This window comes from Sitophilus oryzae, unplaced genomic scaffold, assembly GCF_002938485.1.
Source record: "Sitophilus oryzae breed Bouriz unplaced genomic scaffold, Soryzae_2.0 scaffold_476_pilon_pilon, whole genome shotgun sequence".
Lineage (NCBI taxonomy): Eukaryota > Metazoa > Arthropoda > Insecta > Coleoptera > Curculionidae > Sitophilus > Sitophilus oryzae.
This window is the reverse complement of record NW_022147058.1, coordinates 797,223-824,744: the sequence shown is the minus strand read 5'-3', so window position 1 is coordinate 824,744 and position 27,522 is coordinate 797,223. Positions and strand designations below refer to the sequence as shown.

Below are 27,522 nucleotides of genomic sequence, written 5' to 3'. Positions count from 1 at the left end.
ATAGTCGGATGGCTTAACTACCTTAATATCAACTACTTCTAGACAAGAATCGTATTATCTTCTTTTTCACTCCCAGCTATTCCAACATGGCTTGGGACGTGAAATAATAATATAATTTTATAGCCCTTCTAGATGCTCATGTCTTCCTTGTAGTTCACCCAATAGAATCGTTCTCGCAGCTTCCTCCCAAGTTGGTAGTTGCTATTCATTCAGAATTGTGGATTTTAAATATATTTGGTAGTCGGATGGTTTAACTATCGTAACTATAACTACTTTTAATGATTCTTTTTCTCAATTCTTTGCACTATAATTTGCATCCCATGTATTGTAATATTTTCCTTTGAATTTTATTTCCTATTGTTCCATGGCTTGAGACGTAATGTTATAGCCCTTCCAGATCCTCATGTATATGTCCCTTTTCCTTGTAGTCCACCCAATAGAACCTTTCTCTTAGCTTCCTCTCAAGTTGGTAGTTGCCATTCATTAAAAATAATAGTGGATTTTAAACTTATGTTTTGTACTCGGGATGGTTTAACTACTGTAACATCATAAATAAATTGTATACCAACACGTAATGGCCAAACTTCCAACAGATTCTTTAATATTCATAAACCTCATCAGAAGAAAATATTTTTTTTGATCCAAAGTTTTTTTCGTTATTAGAACTAAATTACCTGCAATTTGTTAATTCATTACAACATTGAATAAAAAGATGCAAAGTGTTTATACATACTATAATAGATAAATCTTCATTTTTTAAATTATGTGATAGGTCTGCTTGCTTGTAGGATCTAGACTCATAAACTCAATACTTTCTTTTTGATATAACCAATAAAGTGTGGTAATGCTGAAATTTTGTTTTTGATTTGAGCAGTAGGGTCCATTATTTCCATTATTTGATGCTGTTATTGCTCTACAAAATGTTGATCTTTATCAAGGGATGTTTATGTGTATAATATTATTATTTATGTGTATAATAATACTGTATTGTCAAGACTTAAATATAGGCCAACTTGGGTTTACATCAAATTGGGAAAAATCATGTAAAATATAATTCTAGTAAACCAATTTGATGTGGATTCAAGGGAATCGTTCGCGTATACGACGACCTGAATATGTTCTTATAATAAACATGTTAATTAAAATACTAAAAACTCAGGTCGATGGGGCTTGATGTTTCAGGGCTAGCTCCGTACTAAATATCGGTGCTGGAAATATACAAAGGAGATTTTTGAGCACGTACCCGCCGATAATTGGGACGAGCGGAAAAATATAAAATGGTGTGCTGAAGACAGGAGGAGAGTAAGTTAGTCCATCGATGTGAGCCGTATTATATGTCGCGACCTAGCTGGGGGTTGTTTGCTAGGGTCGCTATACCAGGTTCTCTCTCTCAATCAAAACAACCATTGAACAAAATACACATTTATTTAACATAGAGTTCACAGTATAATACAAGTTTGGGGAATGCCAAAGACTTAATGGTTTAGTTAACTAAGTACCTCTACAGGAACATCTCTTCAGTCTGCGCTGTCTTCTGCTAACCGACTGATGACGCGGATTACTAACTGTATAATACGGCTCACATCCCGTGGACTAACTCGCCTCCTCCTGTCTTCAGCACACCATTTTATATTTTTCCGCTCGTCCCAATTATCGGCGGGTACGTGCTCAAAAATCTCCTTTGCATATTTCCAGCACCGATATTTAGTGTACGAGCTAGCCCTGAAACATCACGCTTACATCGACCTGATTTTAATTATTTAATTAACAATGTTTTATTATAAGAACATATTCAGGTCGACGTATACGTGAATTTATCTTCCTTCTGAATCCACATCAAATTGGTTTACTAGAATTATATTTTACATGATTTTTCCCAATTTGATGTAAACCCAAGTTGGCCTATATTTAAGTCTTGACAGTATGATCAAAAAAACACGGCATCCAGTTGGCTTGGAAATGAACATCTCGATGACATTCTCCATATTATTTTACATATAAAACGACAGCAATCTTCATTTCATAGGCATCGCTGACGCCGTTTTTTATTCAATCAAATTGTACTTACGTGTATAATATTCATTTAATGGTTCCTGTTTTAGTTGCTGGTGTTCATATTTTGGTTTTTTATTGTGTTGTTGCTCTACAAAATGTTAATATTTATGTGTATAACATTACTCTTTCTGTGTATAATAATACCGTATGATGAAATAAAAACGGCGTCAGCGATGGCTATGAAATGAAGATCGTGCTGTCATTTTATATGTAAATTTATATAGGAAATGCCATCGATCGTCATTTCCAAGCCAACTGGACGCCGTTTTTATTCGATCATACGGTACTTATGTAGCAATATACATTTTAATGGTGCCCTTCTTGCTTGTTGCTGTTGTTGCAATTCAGAATTTAAATTAACCTGAGGCAGTAGGTGTAGGCTTCATCCTCCAATATTTTCCTATGTAAATACTGAAGTGGACAGTTTTTTCTGATGACAATTTTATCACAAACTTTAAACATCTTGTTCTTAAAAATGAAACTGCCATACCTTATTTGTAGATTTCAAAGCAATATCTAAATGCTTTTGGCCATCACTGTAATCTAATTCTTGTCTGAAAAAATCAATACCTAATATTTATGCTGCTTACACTTTGATTTTTGATTATTGAAATACAGCACTCACAGTTAACTATATTTCTTGAAAGTACCTACAATTTTATGTATTTCCCTACTTTTACTTGTTTAAAAAAATGCCAACAATTTGTGCATGTCTGTCAAACTTAAAATCATTAAAAATAAATTTTAGTTAGGTTGTAACTTTATAAAAAAAGATTGTAAAACATACTTTTGTAACATGTATGTCAATAATCTTACGAAAAAATGTTTACTACACTTTCTTTGATTGACTCAATTTTTACATAATACAAATAATACGATACTGAATTATATTATGTATTTTACATACCATAGGCTTTGCTTCTTCCTCTTTATTTTCCATCAGCTATTCAATCAACTTTCGCACCACACACTTTAACCATTGTTAAATAATAAAATAAAGCACAAAATATTGATAGTAAACAATAGTATTTTATATTCAAAAACTCTGTCTGAAAAATAAAAAGTCGAAAAATTTTTTGGGTAATGTTGTTTGGTTATATTTATTTTTATTCTCTTATCTATGGTTACTTTTCATTTTTTAGAATCATGCGTTTTTAGCGCCACTGTGGTTATTTGGCGAACCCTTATTCTTCCCATTTTGTGACCACTTTTTCAATAAAAGTCCCGTAAGAGTTATTTCTCCTTACCTCTACACTCCATAGTTTTAAAATTTAACAAAGTAATTTATGAACATCGACACGGATACGAGTTGCGTTCGAGTTGTTCGTTCGAGTTGTTCCTCCTGGGAAAGAGAAGATTTGAATAAGAAGACTAAGGAAGGAGCATAATGCTATCCATGTATTCATGCATGGTGGGCGGAAAAAGCGCCATAAAAGCACTCTAGGGTGGGGATCCTTGACAGTTCTGTTTGACTATTCATTTGACACATTTGAATTTGATTTGAAATTTTGTGGATTTTGTCAGTCTTTACCTTGGAGCTTATTTTTTATGTTATTTATTCATTTATTCTACTACTGATAGTTGTATAAAGGGTAAAAATCTAGATGGAAATTGTGGCAGAACTTAAATTAACAGTGATTAATTATCGCGATTTATCGAAAAAGAGATTTCTAAAATAGTTGGTTGTGTAGCGTGTGTAGATTTCAGCAAAAATGAGTTTAAATAATGGAACAAATTTCAGTAAGTGACTATATAATATACATACGTGTAAACCGATCATTTATGAAATTCACTTAAATTAACTACTAATTATATATTTTTTCTTGCATTTTAGCTTTTATTTATTACTTGTCAAAGAATTTAGATACGTTAATTTGACTTACCTGCTTCAGTAGCGTATCGGATGTTTGTGTTAATAAATACTTATTATAACTTATCTATTTTTATTAGAATTATATATTTTTATAACAATTTTAATAACTACCAACATTTATTCACAACGTAACATAAAACAACAAATTATTGTGTCTACTCCACGTCTACCCTACATCATAGTTTTACATTTTTTAAATAAAATTAGAACGACACTGATAAACCGGAATTTAAATCGGCCATATTTGAGGCCCATCGCGGTGTACCTAAGATTTTTGATATGCTCCTTCCTTAGTCTTCTTATTCAAAGGATATAACAGATATTATGGACATAGTTACATTGTGATGAATTTTATACGTATTTTTGCCCTGAGTCTTTAACAGACCGCCGTCATACCTGTATCCTGTATCTAACACCCGTTCCTCTTTCCTGCAGTTTGCTGTCCACTATAATAGAGAGCGCTGCCACGAATATGTTGAATAGGAGAGGAGCTAGGACACATCCCTGCCTAACTCCGGTATTTGTCAGGAAGCGAATGATTTGTGCTTTGAATCTTTTTTCCGAAATAAAAAAAGATTTGTCTTTTTAGAAAATGCTTAAGTCAGAGTTTTGTATCTTTTTATGATAATTTTTTATATCATTTATTTTATTTTAAACAGCAGCATTTCTTTTTAAACTGTTAGGCGGTAGTCAAGCTGCAGAATAAAAAAAACAATGCTCAATACCACTAGTAAATAAAATGTTAGTTTTTCGGAACTGGTTGGCGGACTGATTCTGCTCTAACTTTTTTAACTAATTTTTTTTGTCTGTTCAGCAGTTGTCTGTGAATTATAACATGGGAAAATATGGGAGATTATATGTTTAGGGAATCCTGTTTTATAGAGTTACAAGATTGTAACATTTTAAAATGAACACACTGTAGTAATAAGCAATAATTTTCTTTATTAGACTGAAGAAGGCCCAGTTTAAGGTCTATACATGTGATTTATGTGACTTTCAATCACAATATAGTTCAAGTCTTAGCAAGCACAAGAAACTTCACTTGGCACCGGAAGAACGACGGATGTTTGCTTGTGTCCACTGTGACAAAAAATATAAGAGAAGAGCCGGATTAAATTATCATCTTGAGTCTAATCATTCTAGGTAAATTTATTGTTGTGTATGAGTTGTAATTAGATCATATCGTTGGCTTGGAGGTGAATAGGCCTAACTCATATATGGGGTGCTACAAATTTGGGATACGAGTATTGGTATCTTGGTAACCGTAATAGATACGAACATGGTTAAATTGGGGCCAAGTTGCCGCCTTGGGATGTTCCCCAAGATACCATCAAAAAAGTTTTAAAATTTTATGGATTACTGAGTTTTTTGAGAAAAATGGATTTATTTGAAAATCTATTTTATTTTTTCCTGTCGTTAGTTTTTAGAAAATCAAAAAACTAATTGCACGTTTTTATAGCCACTTTATCAGGGCTATCTGACAGTATTTTTAGATTTTCAAATTAGCGGACAATTTGTGATATACATAGGTCAACTTATTTTTTTCAAATAGGGACCTGCATTTTTTATTTCAGGTTTTGAAAGAATTCGGTCTCCTGAGTACAATGATATATACAACACTTAATATTTTTTCTAGCTAATTTGAAGTCCGGCTCTTATTTCTTTAAATATTTAATCTATTTGTCGTTACAATATCGATGAGCTTTAAAACTTAACAATGACGTGGGATAAAACATTGAATATGGAAGATCAATTACAATAAAATATTAAAAAATAATATAAAATATATAATATACATATAATATAAACAATTCAATCATTTCCTCGGAAGATGGACTGGAAACGGTGGAGCAGTATAATGGCAAGCGAGGTTCCAGGACCTGTCGCCAAGTGGCTGGGGGGCATTGTTTGGACTCATTTGTAAAAGTGAAATCAATACACCTCAACATTTACAACAAAGAGTACATAAATGCATTCGGAAGTAGAAGGAAAATATCTGTTGAAAGGGTATAAAATGAACGAAAAATAAATTTGTGCAATAGGGTTGTCCCAGGACCTGACGCCAAGGCATTATTGTGTGAATAAGGAGGGTTTTGAACATGCAGAGCATTAGAAACTAGTTTGTAGAAGTTGATTTATATTAATTACCTTGAGATTTCAAATTCACAATAAAAAAAGTTAAAAATAATATCTTTAAATTGGTGACCTTGAAATTATACTTATTTGAATCTTTCAATTGGCTCGATTTTCTTTATTCAATGTTAATTAGCGCTCATCAGTATTGTTGCGATGAATATAATCAGGTTAAATAATTAAAAAAAAACAGAGTCGGACTTGAAATTATTTTAAATAAGGATTAAATAGTTTTGTTGTTGTTTAAAGTACCAAAAAAATGTATATATATAAAGTGTGGCATATCGTTGTACTCAGGAGACTAAATTTTTTCAAAACCACAAATATAAAATACAGGTCCGTATTTAAAAAAAAATAAGTTGCTCTATGTATCTCACCAATTATCAGCTAATTTGAAAATCTAAAAATACTATCAGATAGCTTTGATAAAGTGGCTATTAAAATGTGCAATTAGTTTTTTAATTTTCTAAAAAGTAACGTCAGGAAAAAACAAAATTGATTTTCGAAAAAATCAGTTTTTCTCAAAAAACTCTTAAAAGTAAATCTTGAAATTGAAATTTTTGAAACTTTTTTGATAGCATGTTGCCGAACATTCCATACGCAACTTTGCCCCATATTCGTATCTATTACCGTTTCCGAGATACCAATGCCCGTACCCCGAATTTGTAGCACCCTGTATACGTAATTCTGACAAATTGCGATTTTAGTATCTGTCATTAAAGAAAAATCTTGAATATTTTGACAATAAAATTGACAACAGCCGCGTTTTTCCGCTAAATATGTGGACTAGAACTTTTCACTTCTCAAATTTAAGCACAAGAATATTTGAGGAGCAGACTTACTAAATGCATTTTGTCCATTTTTTAAGATTTTCAACCAAAAGGTCGCATTGCAAACTACATAAACAGAGTTACAATATTATGTCAGAAACGACTTTCTAAATTCATTTTATCCCATTCGAATTTAATGGCGAAAATACCTTAGACTTTCTATGTGCTGTATGTCCATTGGCGGTAGACAAACAGAAGTATGCATTTTTGAGCTGTGGATGTTCTCATAGATAAAGGAAATAAATTTAGATTGGAAAGCCCGTCTAAATATACAGGGTGGCGCACCTCATTCGCCTCGGTTGATTATACGAAAATGGCAAGATGTAGAAACAAAATATTTTATGGGTATATGTGGGGAAGGAATGTACACAATTTAAAATTATTTTGAAATGTACAGTGTGTTTCAGAACTAAGATCCATACCAAAGTTATATTTTTTCTTATGGAACACCCGGTATTTTATTTCATTTTTGGATTCTCGGGCCCAAAAAAGGTATTTATTATAAGGGTTAAATATGTTTAAAATATTTGGTTTTTGAAATATTTAAAGATATTTAAAAATGCATGCTACAATAAAATATATCATTAACACCCTGTACATTGCTTTTCAGAATTAATTCTTGTGCTGACTTTTAAGCCATAGAAATAAACTTTACTTAAAAATTTGATTGCTTCGTTTAATGTATACAGGGGTATCAAAAATTGCTGGTCTATTTTAAATAGTTATTTTACATAAAAACTTCGTTATTTCAAATACAACACCCTGTATTTTTTTAAATAAATCAAAGCAGATTCAATGCTCTTTCAAACTATATTAGAGTTTCCTATACCTATCTAGCTCAGATTTTGAATAAAAAGCAATTTTTCAATAAAATAGCAGTCAAGATGGCTGGTGTTGCCATGGCAATTTTCTAGTTAAAGTTAGAATTCTTTTCAAAATCGAAATTAGTTTATGGACATTATTATTTAAATTTATAACAGTTTACTTAAATTTAGCTACAATAGTTTAATAAGTAAGTATTCATTATTTTATCAAGAAAAATAAAGCAGTATCTGCTAGCGGATGGATATGTAGTATGTACTAGTCATTTTATTTTGTGAGGAAAATTGCTTCGTGGCCTCAAGGGTTTATGCTCAAAGATATCTAAATAGGAATCGCCCTGATAAGCGTTCCTTTCAAAAATACTTTTCTATTTCGGAGAGCTATGGTAGTGTGGTTTATAAAAAAAAACTATTAGGCAGAAACCTGTCGTTGGAAGTAAAGAAAATGAATTTGCCGTAATTGGATCTTTTATAGAAAATCCATATATTATCTACAAGTGATCGTAAAAAAATGAAAGAACTACTTCTTCGTTTTTCTTGATAGAATAATAAATACATATTTAATAAATATTATTTATTAAACTACTGTAGGCAAATTAAATAAAAGTAAACTTCTATAAATTTAAGTAAAGTCCATAAACTAATTTCGATTTTGAAAATAGCTACTGTTATTGGAAACTTGACTTGATCTTGGTTGCCATTTTATTGAAAAATTGACCTTTATTCTAAATCTGAGCTAGATAGGTATAGAAAACCCTAATATAGTTTGAAAGAGCATTTGAATCTGCTTCGATTTACTTAAAAAAATATAGGGTGTTTTGAAACAACGAAGTTTTTATGTAAAATAAATATTTAAAATGGACTAGCAATTTTTGATACCCCTGTATACATTAAACGAAGCAATCAAATTTTTCAGTAAAGTTTATTTCTCTGGCTTAAAAGTCAACACAAGAATTAATTCTGAAAAGCAATGTATAGGGTGTTAATAATATATTCTGTTGTAGCATGTTGTAGCATTTTTAATATCTTTAAATATCTCAAAAACCAAATATTTTAAACATATTTAACCCTTATAATAAATATCTTTTTTTGGGCCCAAGAATCCAAAAATTAAATAAAATACAGGGTGTTCGAAAAATATAACTTTGGTATGGATCTTAGTTCTGACACACCCTGTACATTTCAAAATAATTTTAAATTGTGCACATTGCCTCCCCACATATACTCATAAAATATTTTGTTTCTACATCTTTCCGTTTTCGTATAATCAACCGAGGCGAATGAGATGCGCTACCCTGTATAATTGTTCTGGGTCGCGACCGCTGTACGCGATCTGGCGCTGCTATAGCGGTTGCTAAGAAGAACTGCAAACAATAACAGAAATAATTTTCTCTTGTAAAAGTCAAATCAAGAATTTTCAAAAATTATAAAATCTTTCAAAATTTAAACCGCCTTCATTGAAAAAAATACCGAAAAGTGTTTAAAGCGTCCATTCTCAAAATAATTATTGCTATCTTGTGAGTTTAATTTAAATTTTACTTACTCAAACCCGTGATAATTGTGGAAAAGTGGCATTAAAAACTAAAAAACTGTGTTGTGAACTGTGAACTGCAAAAACCATCGTGGATCGTGGCATAGCGTCGGTTTCCAATGTTTCATAGGTATTTCACATACATGATATAAAAGTTTCTTGTATGCAACACACTGTATTTTATTTATAAAATTAAAAGGAAATAATAATAAATTTGAATAAACAATATTTGACGACATAATTCCGGAAAAAGCCGAACCGATCCGAAATTATCAAAAGCTTTGGGTCGCCACCGTTGCAAGAATAGCGCCAAATAGTGTGGTTTACAATTGTCGTTATGAGCACTTTCCAATCTAAACTTGTTTCATTTATCTATGGATATACCGCTGTTTGTCATTACCAGATGAGTGTTTTTTGGTACAACTTCTCTATTTTTTGAATAATACTACTTAAAATAATGAATGGAACTACGACTGGGGACCATGTAGTCGGGGATACGGATCGTGGTAGCAATAATAAAAAGAAATTTTGCGTTTAAAGGACAGTCAACAGTTTTTCTCAATTTTTTCAGATATCATCAAAACTAGATTTTTCATTTGAAGATGTAGTGTATGTAGTTTTTCGGTAAGTTTCTTGCAAAAAGCTAGCAGTTTTTCTTTGTTTGGCAAAATTAAAAAAAAATGGACAAAATGTTTTCTACTTCTCTTTTAATTTAAACCAGGTCTCTTTGAGAAGAATGGACGCTTCTTTAAATTTCTATTTTATAGAGTTACAAAACTAATATTTAAAAATAATTTTATTAGGTTGAAAAAACCGGAGCAAAAGCTCTACAGTTGTTCCAAATGTGATTACCAATCACAACTAATGCAACACCTTAGAAATCATGAAAAAGTTCACTTGGCCCATGAGGAACGACAGCTGTTTGCTTGTATGCATTGTAGCAAAAAATATATGACAAGATACGGGTTAGATTATCACCTTGATACTAATCATAAGAATTTCAGGTATATGTAATTATTATTAGTATAAGAATTATTATACCGTATGATCGAAAAGTTGGTTCCAGTTAGCTGGGAAATGACGATCGATGACACATCCTATATAAATTTACATATATAAAATGACAGCGATCTTCATTTCATAGCCATCGCTAACAACATTTTTTTTGAGATCATACGGTACTTAGGTCATAGGTCATAATAATATACGGATCTAGTCATCGAAACAGCGTGGTCTGAATTTTAACGTGTAAGGCCAAGAACATAGTGAAGCGACGAGGATAGCGGCGAGCAAGCAATGCGACATCGCGTCCAAAACAAACCTGTGGAGGCAAGTACGTGCGAACATAGTAAAGGCGATCTGCTCGAGCGGTTAGATCGAGCGGTGAGATCGATTCAAATAATTTTGTTTTCGTCGCTTTGTGGCGCTGTAGAAAATGATAAATTCCCAAAAATTAATAGATTTAGTATTTGTAAGAGAGATTTTATGAGATCAGAAAGATAGTAATCACCATAACCGGTACATTTTCGATAAGTTATGAGATGCAGTGGCAACAAATTTTCATAAAGGTTATAAAACTTGCCACACTTTCTCCGATTTTTGAAAATTTCATATAACCAAATGTTTGCGACACTACCGCCAATAATTTTAGCCACTGTTTACATTTAAATTATCAATAAGCAAATGAAAATAATAAATTTGCACAAGTACCTCGCTATTCCTCGCCGCTCTACTATGTTTTAGCACCTCGAGGCTTGCTCGACGTGGTATCGCGCTGTTTGCTCGCCGCTATCCTCCACTATGTTTTTAGCCTAAGACAGTGATGTAGACAGCTTAAATGAAAAATCAAATGTATTAAAAGAGATAAAAGTTAGGTCGATACATTTATTCTGTGCGGTATTGCTGGATTTTGTATCAAAATTTCAAACCGCACTAGTAAGTGTTTACGAAAAATGTTGCATCTAGGTTTGGAACTTCATTTTTCACAATTAGTTACTCATTTTACTATAGCTGTAATAGATTTTTAAACAACTGTCTAACATAAATGAATTTATGGAATAGCTAAGATATATTATCTTCGTTTATTATTTTATTTCTCGTACGAACCGGCAACACTGTATGCCGCTTTTTATTTTGTCTCTCGGTCTTTCAACTGGTCGTATATACAGGGTTGTTCACCACATACGACACGGGGTATTCTAGCTAAACGATTAGATTTTTTTTGCAAATTGTAAGTTTTGGGTTCGTTGAAGGACTATTAGAGCTACAATTTAAAAATATTTTTACAAGATACAGAGTGTCCCAAATAAATAAAAAATATCAAAGTTGTATTTTTTAAATCAACACCCTGTATATTATTACATTTTTAGTTTCTACAATTAAAATAAAGGTACATTTGATTAAGGTTCAACGCATTTTAATCTTACCGTTTTTGAAATATTTAGGTTTTTGTCAAAATACAGTAATAATTTTAATTCTTCATTTCTCTAGGCGTATTTAAGTTTTTAAAACAAAATATTGTACTGAAGTATTTCTATTTACTAAATTTTGTGTTGCAATAATAAAAATGATACTACGTTATACAGAGAGTCTAAAATTTTATTTTAAATAATTACTAGCTTTAAACGGCAATAACTTGTTTAATTTAAATGGAACACCCTGTATAGTTTATCGGAATCAGAAGAAAAATTTAATTGTCTATGAAATTGTATTATACCATTTTTCATCTATCTCTTCAAGTTTTCGTAGAAAATGCATTTTCTTATAATTTAGACCTAATTTATCAGTATACCCATGGAATATTGACATTTTATATTACATATTTTCAAAGCTATAACAAAATTTTAAAGAGTGCAGATACTAATATTGTCGATATAGTCCGTTTATTTCATTAAAATATATATTTTCACAAAAACTTAAATATTTCAAAAACGGTAAGATTAAAGTGCGGCAAAACATAATTAAATTTACCTTTATTTTAATCGCAGAAACTAAAAATCTATGCTAAAAATGTCATAATATACAGGTTGTACTAATTAAAAAATACAATTTTGATATTCTTATTTATTTGGGACACTTTTTACCTTTTGAAAATGATTTTAAATTGTAGTTTCTTAGTAGTCTTCCAACGATTTCATCACTCACAAATTCTAACAATCAAATCATTTGGCTACAAATCGTCGAATGAGGTGAATAACCCTGTATGTTTAACAAATCTTGTTTTATACAGTTGCTAGATTGTAATATTTAAAATTATTAGGTCGAAGGAAGTGCAGAAAAAGTTCTATAAATGTACCATATGTAACTATCGAACACCGCATAACTTAAATCTTAACAAACACATGGTAGTTCACTTGGCACCTGAAGAACGAAATTTGTTTGGTTGTGCACATTGTGGCAAGAAATATGTGCAAAAATCCACTTTAATATGTCACATCGAGCGATATCATTCCAGGGATAATTCCAGGTAATTGAATAGTTAACATAAAAATATTTATTATGATAAATAATGTCATGCATTTTATATTAATGACCCCACATTATTCATTCCCTAACCAGAAATTCTTTAAACTTTAGACACAAGAAAAAAGTTAAACCGGTACCACCAGAAGAACGCCAATGTTTTATCTGTGCACACTGTGAGAAAAAATATATGAGTAGAAGAGCCATACGACACCACCTTAAGTATAATCATCTTAATACCAGGTAAGTTTATTGTTAGCATAATTACCCCAATGGCATTTAAGGTCGCTCGTGGAACAAAATCACATGAAGCTGATTTTTGGTTAATATCTAGCTTTGGTCGCCCCGATTAACATACAAAAAGTCCCCACCCCTCCGAGAATACAAACCACCCCAAAACCACCCCCAAAGGTACATTTTTTTAGTTTTCGCCCACTATCTCGAATATGGTTGATTTTTTCAAAAAAAAAACTAGATATTAAAATTAAAGTCAATAAAATTATCTACAAATTGATGTATATAAGTTTATATTTTAATTTATACAGTGGCGTGCAGCAAACGTCGACAAGGTCCATTTTTTTGTACATTTTTTAAAGTTTTTGTTATTTATTTTAAAAATGGTTGATTTAAGAAAAAAATACTACATAACTAAATGGGAGCCAGTAAAAATACCTACAAAATCATGTATATATTACGCTCAATAGTCGAATTCGGGCGATGCCCGAGAAAAATAGGCAAATCTAGTTTTGAGCAAGGAATATTTCCCAAACACGAAAAATTTATTTTATTCGATTTTTTGCTTATAGTGTGCTTTGATTGCATTGGTTTCACTCTTTTTGATTGGATTGGTTTAGTTATTTGGCATGTTGGTTAGCGTGGTTATTTGGAGGGTGTTAATTCATTGGTTAGTTGGTTTTTCGGGTTTGGGAAATATTCCTTGCTCAAAACTAGATTTGCGTATTTTTTTCGAGCATTGCCCGAATTTAACTATTGAGCGTAGCATATATAAGTACATATTTAAGTTAACACAGTGGCGTACACTATTCTCTTCTTTATGTTGGTGTTAATATTTTCCATCGTGTAGCGTAAAATTAATAGGTACCTGATTTAAACAAAGTCTTCATCGTGGTCATCCTCGTCATCCTGCTTAGTGACGAGAACATTGCTACAGGACTGTCCTTGGCATTGCCCACAGAGATTGGAGCAAGCTAATCCAGCTTTTCTACAATTTCACAGTTTTCCACAATCTGTCCTACAGTTGCAGAACACCTATTTTAAAATAAAATCTGGGGCAATGGGCCTTTTAGCAGTTGTTGGCACCAAAAGCTCCCCCTGTTTTTTCCATCCCCAAGAGGTAGCATCCAATTCAGTCCCCAACCATGCCTGAATTTGGTGATACACCCGCAAAGTGTGGTTGAATGCAGCGTCGGATGTTGGAGGCAGAGATGCCAAGGAGAAGTTCGACTTGAGGAACGATAATGGAACTTTTCAAAAAAACAAAGAAATCTGCGCTGCTTGGATTATTTGATAAAAAATGTACTCCATTTAATACCACTCCCGAAGATACGATTTTTGTCGTAGATAGAGGACACTTGCTTCATAAAGTCATCTGGTAATTTCCAGCCACTTACAAGGTTTTATACTAGCAATACATAAGTTATATTCTTTATAATTACGACCAAAAATGCGTTGTTGTGTTTGACGGGTATGAAAAGGACTTTCCTACAAAAATTCAAGAACAGTTACTCCGGCGTCGCGCGTTGGTGTGAAAAAAATACTTGTGCTGACGTCCAATTTTCGGAAGACACTATGGCAACCATCGACCAATCACAATTTTTTTCGAATAAGAACAATAAGTCGATATTTATTAAACAACTGATTCAAAACCTTAAAGAAGCTGGAGTTCAAGTATTTCAGGCAGACGGTGATGCAGCTATACTTATAGTGGACAAAGTTTTAGAATTAGGAAAATCAGAAACTCGAGTAACATTGGTTGGAGAAGACACTGACTTAATGGTTTTACTGCTATTTAAAACAAAATCAGACATGTTAAGACCTGGCCAAGCCACAAAATCTAATAGAATCACGCACATAGGTTCCCTGCAGAACCAGATAGGTGTCCTTACAACCTCTATCCTATTTTGCCATGCCATTTCTGGATGTGACACGACTTCGGCAATTTATAAAAAGGGAAAGTTGTCAACCTATAAGCTTTTAGAAAAAAATCCGGAATTACAAAGGAAAGTAGCAGTTTTTTTAACGCCAAATGCCAACAAAAGTGAATTAATTTTTGTAGGAGAATAATTTCTTTTAATTTTATATGGAGCCGGTAAATCAATAAAAACAGATCAACTCCGGTTCTTAAAATTCAACAACAATACTGCGCGACAAAGCCTCAACTCGAACTTCTCCTTGCCATCTCTGCCGCCAACATCCGACGCTGCATCCAACCACAGTTTGCGGATGTATCACCAAATTCAGGCATGGTTGGGGATTGAATTGGATGCTACCTCTTGGGGATGGAAAAAACAGGGGGAGCTTTTGCTGCCAACAACTGTTAATAATTTTATTTTAAAATTGGTGTTCTGCAACTGTAGGATAGATTGTGGAAAACTTTGCAGTTGCAGAAAAGCTGGATAGCTGGATTAGATTGCTCCAATCTTTGTGGGCAATGCCAAGAACAGTCCTGTAGCAATGTTCTCGTCCCTAAGCAAGTTGATGAAAACGAGGATGACCACGAAGAACACTTTGTTTAAATAAGGTACCTATTAATTTTACGCTACACAATGGAAAATATTAACACCAACATAAAGACCTTTAGTGTACGCCACTGTGTTAACTTAAATATATACACTATTTTGTAGGTATTTTTACTGGCTTCCATTCTGTTATGTAGTATTTTTTTCTTAAATCAACCATTTTTTAAATAAATAAGAAAAACTTTAAAAAATGTACAAAAAAATGGACTTTGTCGACTTAAGACGTTTGCTGCACTCCACTGTGTATATTAAAATATAGACTTATATACATCAATTTGTAGATAATTTTATTGGATTTAATTTGAATGTCTAGTCTTTTTTTGAAAAAATCAACCATATTCGAGATAATGGGCGAAAACGAAAAAAATGTACCTTTGGGGATGGTTTTGGGGTGGTTTGCCCTCTCGGAGGAATGGGGACTTTTTGTATGTTAATCGGGGCGACCAAAGCTAGATATTAACCAAAAATCAGCTTCATGTGATTTTGTTCCACGAGCACCATAGAATCGAAAATAACGACCCCGGAGTAAATAACAGCTTAATCTTATCGTCGCCTTCCACATAAAGTGTCGTATATAACGAAAATTCAAAAAATGAGTTACTTCCTGCATGTTCCCACAAAGTGTCGTAACTGCAACACTAAAGGCTCTTTAGCTGTGGCAGACAAAATAAATGGCATATCTAACAAAGATTGTTTAGCTCAGACTAAAAGACGTTTTTTTCACTCTGCTACTCTAAATTTGCAAAATGTTATTTACGACACTTTGTGTGGAAGGCGACGTATATGTATAGTCGATACCAAATAAACTTATAGTTACATCATCGAGGGCGCGATATTGAATTCATTTTTGCCAACCATGGACATATTTAGCGCCGATCTGACTAACTGGAATTTAAATTTCCCGCTTGCGATTCAGATGGTAGCTCTACTGTAAAAATGTCAAGTTGCCACATTTATTTATTTATTTCCTTACATTTTGATTCGTTTTGACACTTAAAAAAAATCATCCCATCCATATTAGATTATTTTGAACGCGAAAGCGGTAATAATGACCCTTTATGTCTCTTACGCGCTGATAAAGAGGTGAGTTATGTTGATGTAATTAATAACTGTATATTAGGGTGTCCGTTATTTTCCAAGTTGATTTTTTTTTGCTGCCGCCCTCTGAAATTTTAGTTTTTGCTCTAAAAAAATTGTTCAACGTCAACAAGCTCTTAATTTTTAATTTAAACCGTGCCGGAATCATGATAATTTCCCCATTTAAATAAAAAAAAATTTAAATTTGGGATTTTCAGACCTTTTGCATTTAATTTTTTATCTTCAAAGCAAATGAACCTACAGCTTCGACAAAGACATATTCTAATAAAAAATTTATATATATATATATATATATATATATATATCGATATATATATATATATATATAATATATATATATATATATATATATATATATATATATATATATATATATATATATATATATATATATATATATATATATATATATATATATATATATATAGATGTAGATATAGATATATATTGATATAGGTCGTTGGGGTTGCAAAGATGTTTCTAGATTTTGTTCATTATTTTTTTATTTTGTGACGACGTTTCGACGGTATATGTCTTTTTCAAGCCTCTTTAAGTACATAAAAACAGTCAGTTAAAATCAATAAGATAAAATGTCAAACTAAAAGGTCTTACCTTGAACGTAGATTCTTACAGAGTTAAAATTTGTTAAACTGGACAACACAATAACACATATTAACTATTGTTTTTAATTGTTTTGGACATTACACTTTACTATAGAGCACGTACGTATTTATCGTTTCAATACCCGATGTCTACTGTTCTTAGTGCGTTAGAGGATCGACAGATATATTTTGCTTAGATTTTTAGGTCTTTTTATCATTTACCGCGTTTTTGTTTCTTTTTTTTTTTTGTATCTCCACCATTTCATAAAATTCTCTCTTTTTTTGGTGATTTTCTGTTTTTAAAATTTTAGTTTTATTAAAATCGAATGTATGATTTTCTGTTGACACATGATTTGTGAGGGCGGTTACATTTTTTTATAATACTTGTGCCCTTTCAGTCTATTTTCTAACCATTGAGAAGTTTGTCCTATGTAAACTTGGGCGCAGTTCGAACATGGAATTTCATATATAACATTGCTTCGTTTGTTTAACGGTGTTACAGATTTTAGTTTAGAGAAATTATTAGCTAACAAGTTATGTGCTTTATAACAAATCGTTATATTATACTTTTTATGTAACCCTTGTAATTGTTGAGACAACCCATTTACGAAGGGGAGCGCAATATATCGTATATCTTTTTTAATCTTTTTATTTTCTATTTAATTTTGATTGTTTTTTGTGTTTAAGAATTTTTGGAGTCTATCTTTGAATATTTTGTTTATTAGTTTTTGTGGATGGTTATTTTCTTTTAATGCATTTTTTGCTTTTTTTATTGCAGCATCTCTATATTCTGGGTTGGATAGACGAATTGATCTGTCCGCCAAGCCAATTATCACCGATCTTTTCGGTGATAATTGGCTTGGAAAAAACCGAAACGTCGTCACAAAATAAAAAAATAATGAGCAAAATCTAGAAACATCTTTGCAACCCCAACGACCTAAAGCCAAGGAGTGAAAACAAAAAAAAAATATATATATATATATATATATATATATATATATATATATATATATATATATATATATATATATATATATATATATATATATATATATATATATATATATATATATATATATATATATATAGATATATCGAGTCAGAACGTCCTACAACGTTGTCCGATGCCTAACTTCCATCCTGTGCGATTTTCCCATTGATCTTCGGTCAGATTTTTCTCGCTCATCGACCTTCTTATTCCTTCCATCCATGTTTTCTTGGGACGTCATCTCTTTCCTTTACCAGGTGGTATACAATGAATGACTTGTTTTGGAATTCTTTCATTGTGCATTCTCTGAACATGGCCGTACCATATTAATTGTTTTTGTTCTATATCATTTACTATTGTTCCCTCTATTCCCATCTGTTGTCTAATGTCTTCATTTATGATCTTATCCCTCCGTGAAATTCTCATTGCTCTTCTAATCGCGTCCATTTCTGTTGTCTCTAATTTCTTTTTATTCCTTTCACTGAGTCGCCATGTTTCACATCCATAGAGTAATATGCTTTTAACTAGTGTCTCGTATATATTATATTTCCTGTTTTTTGTAATTTCAGTGCTCCATAGAATGCCATTTATGCATCTGATAACTCTTCGTGCCTGTATTACTCTGTTGTTTATTTCTCTATCGTCCGTTCCATCTCCTGTAAATATCGATCCCAGGTACCTGTAATCTTCACATGCCCTAATTTCCATATTATTGTCTAAAATAAGATGCTGTAATAAAAAATTTTACTCTACAAAAAAAAGGTCTCTTTGATTTTTTCCATAAAAACATTCCTTTAAAAGTTATTCGCGGTCAAAGTTATGCACATTGTTTATAATCAAATTTTTCTATCATTCACTGCAAATTCTAATTGCGCCTTTTGATTTTTACTAAAAAAGGATGCCAACTTTAATTGGAAAACTAATATTGCGCCATCTATGATCAATTTATCAAAACTATAATTTAAGGTTATTGTTTCATTGTCTTTTAGTGTTCGTAAATATGTGTGTCAACTGAAAAGAATAAACAAATTTCGAGTGGTTTTTGTCTTAAATATTATTGTATCGAAATAATTAAATTAATTTAATTATACAGGGTGTCCGGAAATTAATGCAAAAAAAATTGGTCAGAGATTCTTGAAAAAAAAATAGGTGACCCGTATTTTTTTATTTTTTGGCGAGTGGCCCCTTTTTTCGGATTTACAGCCTCCTGAATTTCGCCCCTAAAAAGAGTTTTTTTTTTAATATCTCAGGGTCCTGTTGGACGAAAATCACTAAATTTGGTACACGTTGTTTTACCATAAAATGACATTTTTTGATGCTATTAACATTTTTTATTTTCATCAGTGGCGTCCCTACGGTATTTAAACTAAATATTATTGAAGAAAAAAGTGGTACGCCACTGTTTTTTTCTAAAATAAAAATTATTTTTAAAATCTACAATAAATTTGGAACAAATTTGAGCTCTTGACTTTTTTTTGGTATGACATACCGATTTCGCGTAAAAAAATAAATACCATTTTCATACATGGCCAAATCGCTAAAATTTTAATGTAAATTTTCATAGCAAAATTTAAAAAACGGTAATTTAGGTTTTTGGGCAGTTTGGTTCGCACTTAGGTAATAAAAACAAGAATAAAAAATGTCTATATCTATGTGGCGGATTCATCTATCCAAAAAAATCCTTTATGAGTATTTCGCCACTGCACTGCAAGAAAAATCTACAAAATAAAAGTTATTTTTTTTTACCCCATTTATACCATACCACCTCATTTATACGGTTTACCGAAAATACACAAACAGGGCATACCTTTTAGACCTATAGTCAGTAGTATAAATTCTCCATGCCATCCGTTAGCAAAATTTTTACTAGACATATTAAATCCGATTGCAAATAACACCGATTCATGCATTAAAAACACACCACACTTTATAGAAAAAATTTCAAAAATTAATATAACACCTAACAGTTTAATGGTTAGTTTTGACGTTGTTAGTCTTTTCACTAACGTGCCGGTAGATAAATCACTTAAAAAAATTAGGGATAGATTAGAACAAGATACACATTTAATAGATAGACAAAATTAAACATAGATAGTATTTTGGAATTGTTGACACTTTGTGTTAAAACTACTTATTTCCAATTAAATAATGAATTTTTTCAACAAGATTTCGGTATCGCAATGGGATCACCTCTCTCTCCTTTGTTAAGTAATATTTTTATGGAAGATTTTGAAAATAATACAATAAATAGTTTTTCAAAAAAGCCTGTAATATGGCTGCGTTATGTTGATGATATTTTTGCAATATGGCAACATAACGTTTCTGAAATAGACATTTTTTTGAATTATATAAATTCTCGCGAACCTACCATAAAATTTACTTTAGAAGTAGAGAGAGGTAATCGTTTGTGCCATTTCTTGATGTTTTAGTGTCAAAGTTTCAAAATAAACTAATTTTAGATGTTTACAGAAAACCCACAAACACAGATAGATACTTAAATTTCACATCTAATCACAGTATAAGTGTAAAAAAAGGTGTTATAAAAAGTTTATATGATAGGGCAAAAATAATATGTACAGACGACATTTCACTAAACAGAGATATAAACCACATAAAAAATACATTAATAAAAAACGACTATCCACCATATTTTATTGACAAAACATTAAACGAAATACAAACCCCAAATCATAGACACAATGATAACAATACACAATATATACAACTTACAATTCCATACATACGAGGCGTTTCGGAAAAAATAAGGATAGGAAAACAATATAACATACGAACATCTTTCAAAACACAAAATACACTTAGATCCATTTTATCACATACTAAACCAATAAATACAGAACAATAAACAAAAAATGTAATATACCAAATATCCTGTGAATGCGATAAATTTTACATTGGTGAAACATCTAGACCTTTAAATGTTAGAATTAAAGAACATAAAGATTATTTAAGAAAGGGAGATTTGTCAGCATTCATGGGACACAGGGCACAGAATAAATTTTAATAACGCCAAAATTATAATGAAAGAAGCGATAGCCTCTAAAAGAAAAATAAAAGAGGCTTTTTTAATTCAATCTAATAAAAATAAATGTATTGCTCATGCATCTGTAGATGTTAGTAATGTATGGCAATCGCTTCTTTGATTTTAAAGAACATAACATAAATAAACATAACATACATAAAATTTAAAAATAATCATAAAGAAAGTTTGGGCTTTTTGGTTTTACCTTATTAAGTAATTGTTATCAGGTAGTAATTGTTAATTTTGAAGTTTAACTTAATACGAGGGTGGTCTGAAAAGTTTCCGACCTAACAAAGATACAAGACATTTTTTTCTGAATATTTTATTTTATTTTTCAACATAGTCCCCTTGTAACTCTACACACTTTTCCCAGCGATGCTCCCATCTCTGTAACCCGTCCAAATAGTACTCGGCGTTTTTCTCTGCAAAATAGTGGTTCACGAAGGTGATTGCGTCTTCATTTGACGAAAATCTCTGTCCTCCGAGCGCAATTTTTAAATGAGGGAACAAAAAGAAGTCGCTAGGGGCTAGATCTGGTGAGTAAGGCGGATGGTCAAGCAGTTCAAACCGTAATTCGTGGATTTTCGCCATGGCAACCGCTGAGGTGTGAGACGGTGCGTTATCTTGTTGAAACAGGATTTTCTCTTTCTGTAAATGTGGCCGTTTTTCCGTAAGTTCTGCTTTTAGCTTGTCAAGTAATGATGCGTACTGTGCTCCTGTGTTGGTTTTTCCTTTTTGAAGATAATCAATTAAAATAACTCCATGACTATCCAAAAAAAGAGTCGCCATCACTTTCCCAGCCGAAATAACAGTTTTTGCTTTTTTTGGAGCCTGTTCTCCCTTTGCCGTCCACTGTTTGGACTGTATTTTTGTTTCTGGTGTATAGTGGTGTATCCAAGTTTTATCTAAAGTAATTAATCGATGCCAAAAGTCGGATTTATTGCGCCTAAACTGCGTTAACATAGCGTTGGAAATGTTCATACGAACACGCTTTTGGTCTAACGTGAGCACACGCGGCACCCAAAGCGCGGACAGCTTTCTCATGCCTAAATATTGATTTAATATGGGACAAACACGTTTTTTTGATATGTTCATAACCTCTGCTATCTCTCTCACTTTAATTTGGCGGTCGTCTAGCACTATTTGGTGAACTTTGACGATGTTATCGTCGGTAGTTGCAGTTTTTGGACGTCCCGAACGTTCATCGTCTCCCATGCTCTTACGGCCACGTTTAAATTCAGCTGCCCAAAATTTCACTGTGGTAAATGATGGTGCAGAGTCCCCATACACAGAAGCCAACTCATGTTTAATTTGTGTAGGCGTATTGCCTTTCAAAACCAGATATTTAATGACAGCTCGATACTCGATTTTGTCAATTTTCACAAAAACACTGACATCAACTCACTCAAACTACTTTTACATAACAACTGCGCATCCAAAATGGCTGAAACTTTGCACTTCTTCTGTACAGGGTGGCGCCACGGAGGTTCCAAGGAGAACGACAGTTTCTATTGAAATGAAATTTTGTGAGCATATGTAGGTTAATTCAGAGCCCTTTTTTAAAATATAGAGAGTTCTACAGGGTGTCCCCAAAAAAAGTTACATATCAAAGTTGTGTTTTTCTAATGGAACACCCTATATATTAATTGATTTTCGGATTCCGGGAGAAAAATAAAAGTGATTTTTTTAAGAGAAGTATATGACCAAAGTAAGGTTTTAATATGACTAAAGTAAGGTTTTAATATTTAACATTTTCTAGAAATAAAGAACAATTTTTAAATTACAATAAAAGGTACTTAAATTGGAATTTACCCGGTATAGCTTAATATGTAGTTAAATTAACTATTGTACTTTAAATCAAATTAAAACTTGATCCAAAAATGTATACAGGGCGAGACAAAATTAATATTGAACATTGGCCACCTTTAAAAGCATGTTACTCTCTTATTTTAAATTGAACACCCAGTATATTATTCCGATATTCAATGGAGAATTCATGTTTCTTCAAAATACTATTAAGGTTGCCTACGTCTATTGTACTTTAAATCAAATTAAAACTTGATCCAAAAATGTATACAGGGTGAGACAAAATTAATATTGAACATTGGCCACCTTTAAAAGCATGTTACTCTCTTATTTTAAATGGAACACCCAGTATATTATTCCGATATTCAATGGAGAATTCATGTTTCTTCAAAATACTATTAAGGTTGCCTACCCCTATTGTACTTTAAATCAAATTAAAACTTGATCCAAAAATGTATACAGGGTGAGACAAAATTAATATTGAATATTGGCCACCTTTAAAAGCATGTTACTCTCTTATTTTAAATGGAACACCCAGTATATTAGTCCGATATTCAATGGAGAATTCATGTTTCTTCAAAATACTATTAAGGTTCCCTACCAATTACCTATTCAAAGATTTTCCTAGATATTTTCATTTACATGATTTGATCTGAGTAGATCTTTATTATTTGATAAAATCTAGGTGGTGTGATATGTCTGACGTTACTTCAACATGACTGTCTAATTAGTCCAACTTTAACAACTAGTTATCATTTTGTGTCAGTTTAAAAAAAAATCAGATATTTGCCGAAAATGCAAACGTATCCTACATCAGAGAGAATTGATATGACACTATTAGTTGGTGAATGCAGTGTGCATTCACCAATTAATAGAATACTTAAATGCTCTTGTATTTATCTAGTCTGGTTTTTTATGGGGATATGTTAAAGACAGTGTTTACAAAACTCGACCAACTAGTGTCGACAACATGAGAGAAATTATTGTAGCTGCTTTTCGAGGTAGAACTCCACATATGCATTTTAAAATGAAAAGACCCTTTTTTAAAAGGCAATCATTTTATGTAGTTAACAGGAAGGGAAGCATTTAGAGCATTTGATTTCATCTAGCTAATTTTTGTCGCCTAATTATAGGTTTATATCTAGTTTTAATTCTGTAATAATTAAAATATGTTTTAAACGTGTATCTTTTTAGTACCCTTGAGTACTCTACTCTAAAATCTTTAATTTTTGTTAAATTAACAAAAGGTATATCACACAGCCACCTAGATTTTTTCAAATAATAAAGATTTACTGACGCAAAATCATAAAAATTAAAATATCTGGGAAAATCTTTGTTTGAGGAGTAGGCAACCTTAATAATATTTTGAAGATATATAAATTCCCCATTGAACACCGAAAAAATATACTGGGTGTTCCATTTAAAATAAAGGAGTAACTTGCTTTTAAAAGTGACAAAACTTCCATATTAATTTTGTCTCACCCTGTATAACTTTTCGGGTCAAATTTCAATTTGGTTTAACATACAATGATTACTCTAATTAAATATCAGGCTATTCAAGGTCAACTAAAATTTAGGTAGCTGTTATCGAAAGTTAAAATTTTCTCTTCATTTTCACAAAATGTGAAATATGTCAAAATCCTTAGATTTTAGGTATATGCTTCTTTAATAAAACTCACCTTTATTTTTTTCCTAGAATCCGAAAATCAATTAATATATAGGGTGTTCCATTAGAAAAACACAACTTTGATGTGTAACTTTTTTTGGGGACACCCTGTATAATTCTATATAATTTTATAAAATGCTTTCAGTTAACCTACATATGCTGCCAAAATTTCATTTCAATATAAACTACCGTTCTCCTTGGAGCTTCCGCGGCGTATGAGAGGCGCCACCCTGTATATGTGTTTTGTGATATTATATTTCGGCGTCTCTTGAAACAGCCGCCCAGTGCGAGGGACTCGGTTTGCCCCAAATATTGTATAAAACTTAATTAAAGTATGTTTAGATCATACATACTTTTGTGGAATTTGGCTGTAATAACATCCCAACTATTACGTAAAAATATGGGTAATTCTGTTCCAAATTTTCTAACAATCTTTTCTTGTTGTCAGTTTTAACAGTCGTCCGTGAATTATAACACTTATATACTTTTCACAGTTATAACTGTTTTATAGAGTTAGAACACTGCAATATTTAAAAACTATTTTATTAGGGCGAAGGAATTGCTTGAATCACAGAAAAAAGTCTATAGATGTTCCATGTGTAGCTTCCAAACACGATGTAGGGCAGTCTTTAGTACACACATGAACATTCATTTGGCCCCAGAAGAACGACAGTGGTTTCGTTGTGAACAGTGTGACACGAAGTATTTGAACAAAGCCGCACTAAATCGTCACCTCAAGCATCATCGTATTGATTCCAGGTAAATTAATAGCTAATATAAGTAATATTGATTAGGATGAGTCCAATATTCTAAATGAATACTTGGGATTCACAATCCTGGGGTAATAATAGGCAGTTGAAGTATAGTGCTAGCCACATTACCTTTCTTGTATACCGAACAGCTGCGCTATAGCAAGAACGGACTGGACCAGAGGGGCCCGGGTTAGCCTAAGAGCTGACGACATATTTAGAGAACATATTTTAGGCAAGCTAGAATAACTAAAAATGTATAGTTTATTAACTGGTGAACCCAGAATCCTAAGTTGGGCAGAGGTATTGCGGGTATTTCGCTACTGCGCAACCCTTTATATTTGCAAAAAATAAATCCAAAAAACATCCTTTAGGCAACTTGAAATTTGTTTATTCTCAAATTTTAGCATCTATTTAACTCAGAAATAAGTATGCAAGACTTTTTTTTCGGGTTTAAAGTATAACCCGACCATCGCAAATATGTTAAATAATTATACCTAGAAAATATACTTTAGGCATTCTAAATTTTTTACAGCGTGTTTATTAGATAATATTAAAAAATATGTGATAATTACTAGACGAATTCAACGGGTTTTAATACTTGCCGGACGCGAATAAAGATTTTAAATGAGCGCGATAAGAAAGTCTTATGAGTATCTATAAGTACGAGAAAGATAGTTTATTGAGACTCGTCGGCAGGAGACCCGACTGGCGTAACAGTATTTTGGAGTACTTAAAATTTTTATAAACACAATTTTTTTTTCGGTTTCATTTCAATTATTTGCAGGCTTTTAATTCCGAGATTGTCGCAATTAAGTTACCATGTATAAATATGTATGTATTTATAAACTAAACGTTGATGTGCATAGTGTAAATAGTTTAGAATAATTACAGTAAATAAATATTGTAGTAACTATTAATTTTAAGGATATTATGTACCTACTAATAAATCACAATGGATAAAAAAACATTTAAGTTGTGTAGTTTGTAAAAAATACATTATTGATAAAGTGATTACTCCTGAAGGTAGACTAGAATAATGCAAACAATTTTTAAAAGTGTGCCAACAACATGGCCTAAAATTCAAAGAAGTGGTTTTACCAGAAAATGTATCCCCGACAAAAGGGTACCATACACAGTGCTACAGGATTTTTTCAGTTGTTATGAAGAAACAGACATTGAGATCCTCAAATACACTTCCTAAACCATCTTCATTCATCTTCAAAAATAATATGGAAAACGCTTATTTTATGAGTTTATTTTATAACTTTTTAGTAAAACTGGAAGTGTGGAAAACAACGATCTGTATTTTAGGCAATCCTTTTTTTTTCTTATCTGACTTCTGTGTTTTGTCAGACTTTTATTATACATTATTGCCACAATTGACACATTTTCTGTAATACTTTTTTTAACATATTAAAAATGTTAACTGTAACAAAAAAAATTAAAATAAAAGTTTTTTATTTTAGTTTTCTATTGATTTAAATTTGATTTTTTTGTGAATCAATAACTTGACTATAATTTCTAAAGTAACAATTAAAATTATCAGATAAATTGATTATGAATGTTAATATTGTAATTATGACGAAAATATTGTTTTTTTTTTTAAATTCGACTTTGATGAAACAGATGATAGCATATAAACAGTGTAAAATACTGTTACGTCAGCCGCGTCTATTGCCGACGAGTCTCAAACTATCTTTCTCGCGCTTATAAATACTCATAAGACTTTTTCGTCGCGCTCATTCAAAATCTTTATTTGCGTCAGGCAAGTATTAAAAACCGTTGAATTCGTCTGGCAATTAACAAATATTTTTTAATATTATCTAATAAACACGCTGTAAAAATTTTAGAATACCTAAAATATATTTTCGAGGTATAATAATTAAACATATTTGGGATGGTCGGGTTGCACTTTAAACCCGAAAAAAAAGTCTGGCATACCTATTTCTGTATTAAATGGATCCTAAAATTTAAGAATAAACAAATTTCAAGTTGCCTAAAGGATATTTTTTGGATTTATTTTTCTTGCAAATATAAGAGGTTGCGCAGTAGCAAAATGCCAGCCCGACATCTGGGATTCTTGGATCACCAGTTAATAAACTTTAA

The 27,522-nt window shown here is 31.7% G+C and overlaps 1 protein-coding gene across 2 annotated transcripts in view; it reads left to right on the top strand.

Annotated features, from left to right (window-relative positions):
- Positions 1–27,522, top strand: part of LOC115886223 (zinc finger and BTB domain-containing protein 41-like) — a 49,999-nt gene that overhangs the window by 12,722 nt on the left and 9,755 nt on the right. For both annotated transcript variants that reach the window (XM_030905311.1, XM_030905310.1), the window contains exons 4-8: positions 4,877–5,071; positions 10,047–10,247; positions 12,503–12,709; positions 12,820–12,948; positions 25,214–25,423. In XM_030905311.1, the coding sequence (XP_030761171.1) occupies positions 4,877–5,071; positions 10,047–10,247; positions 12,503–12,709; positions 12,820–12,948; positions 25,214–25,423 (942 nt within the window). The remainder of the gene's footprint in view (positions 1–4,876; positions 5,072–10,046; positions 10,248–12,502; positions 12,710–12,819; positions 12,949–25,213; positions 25,424–27,522) is intronic.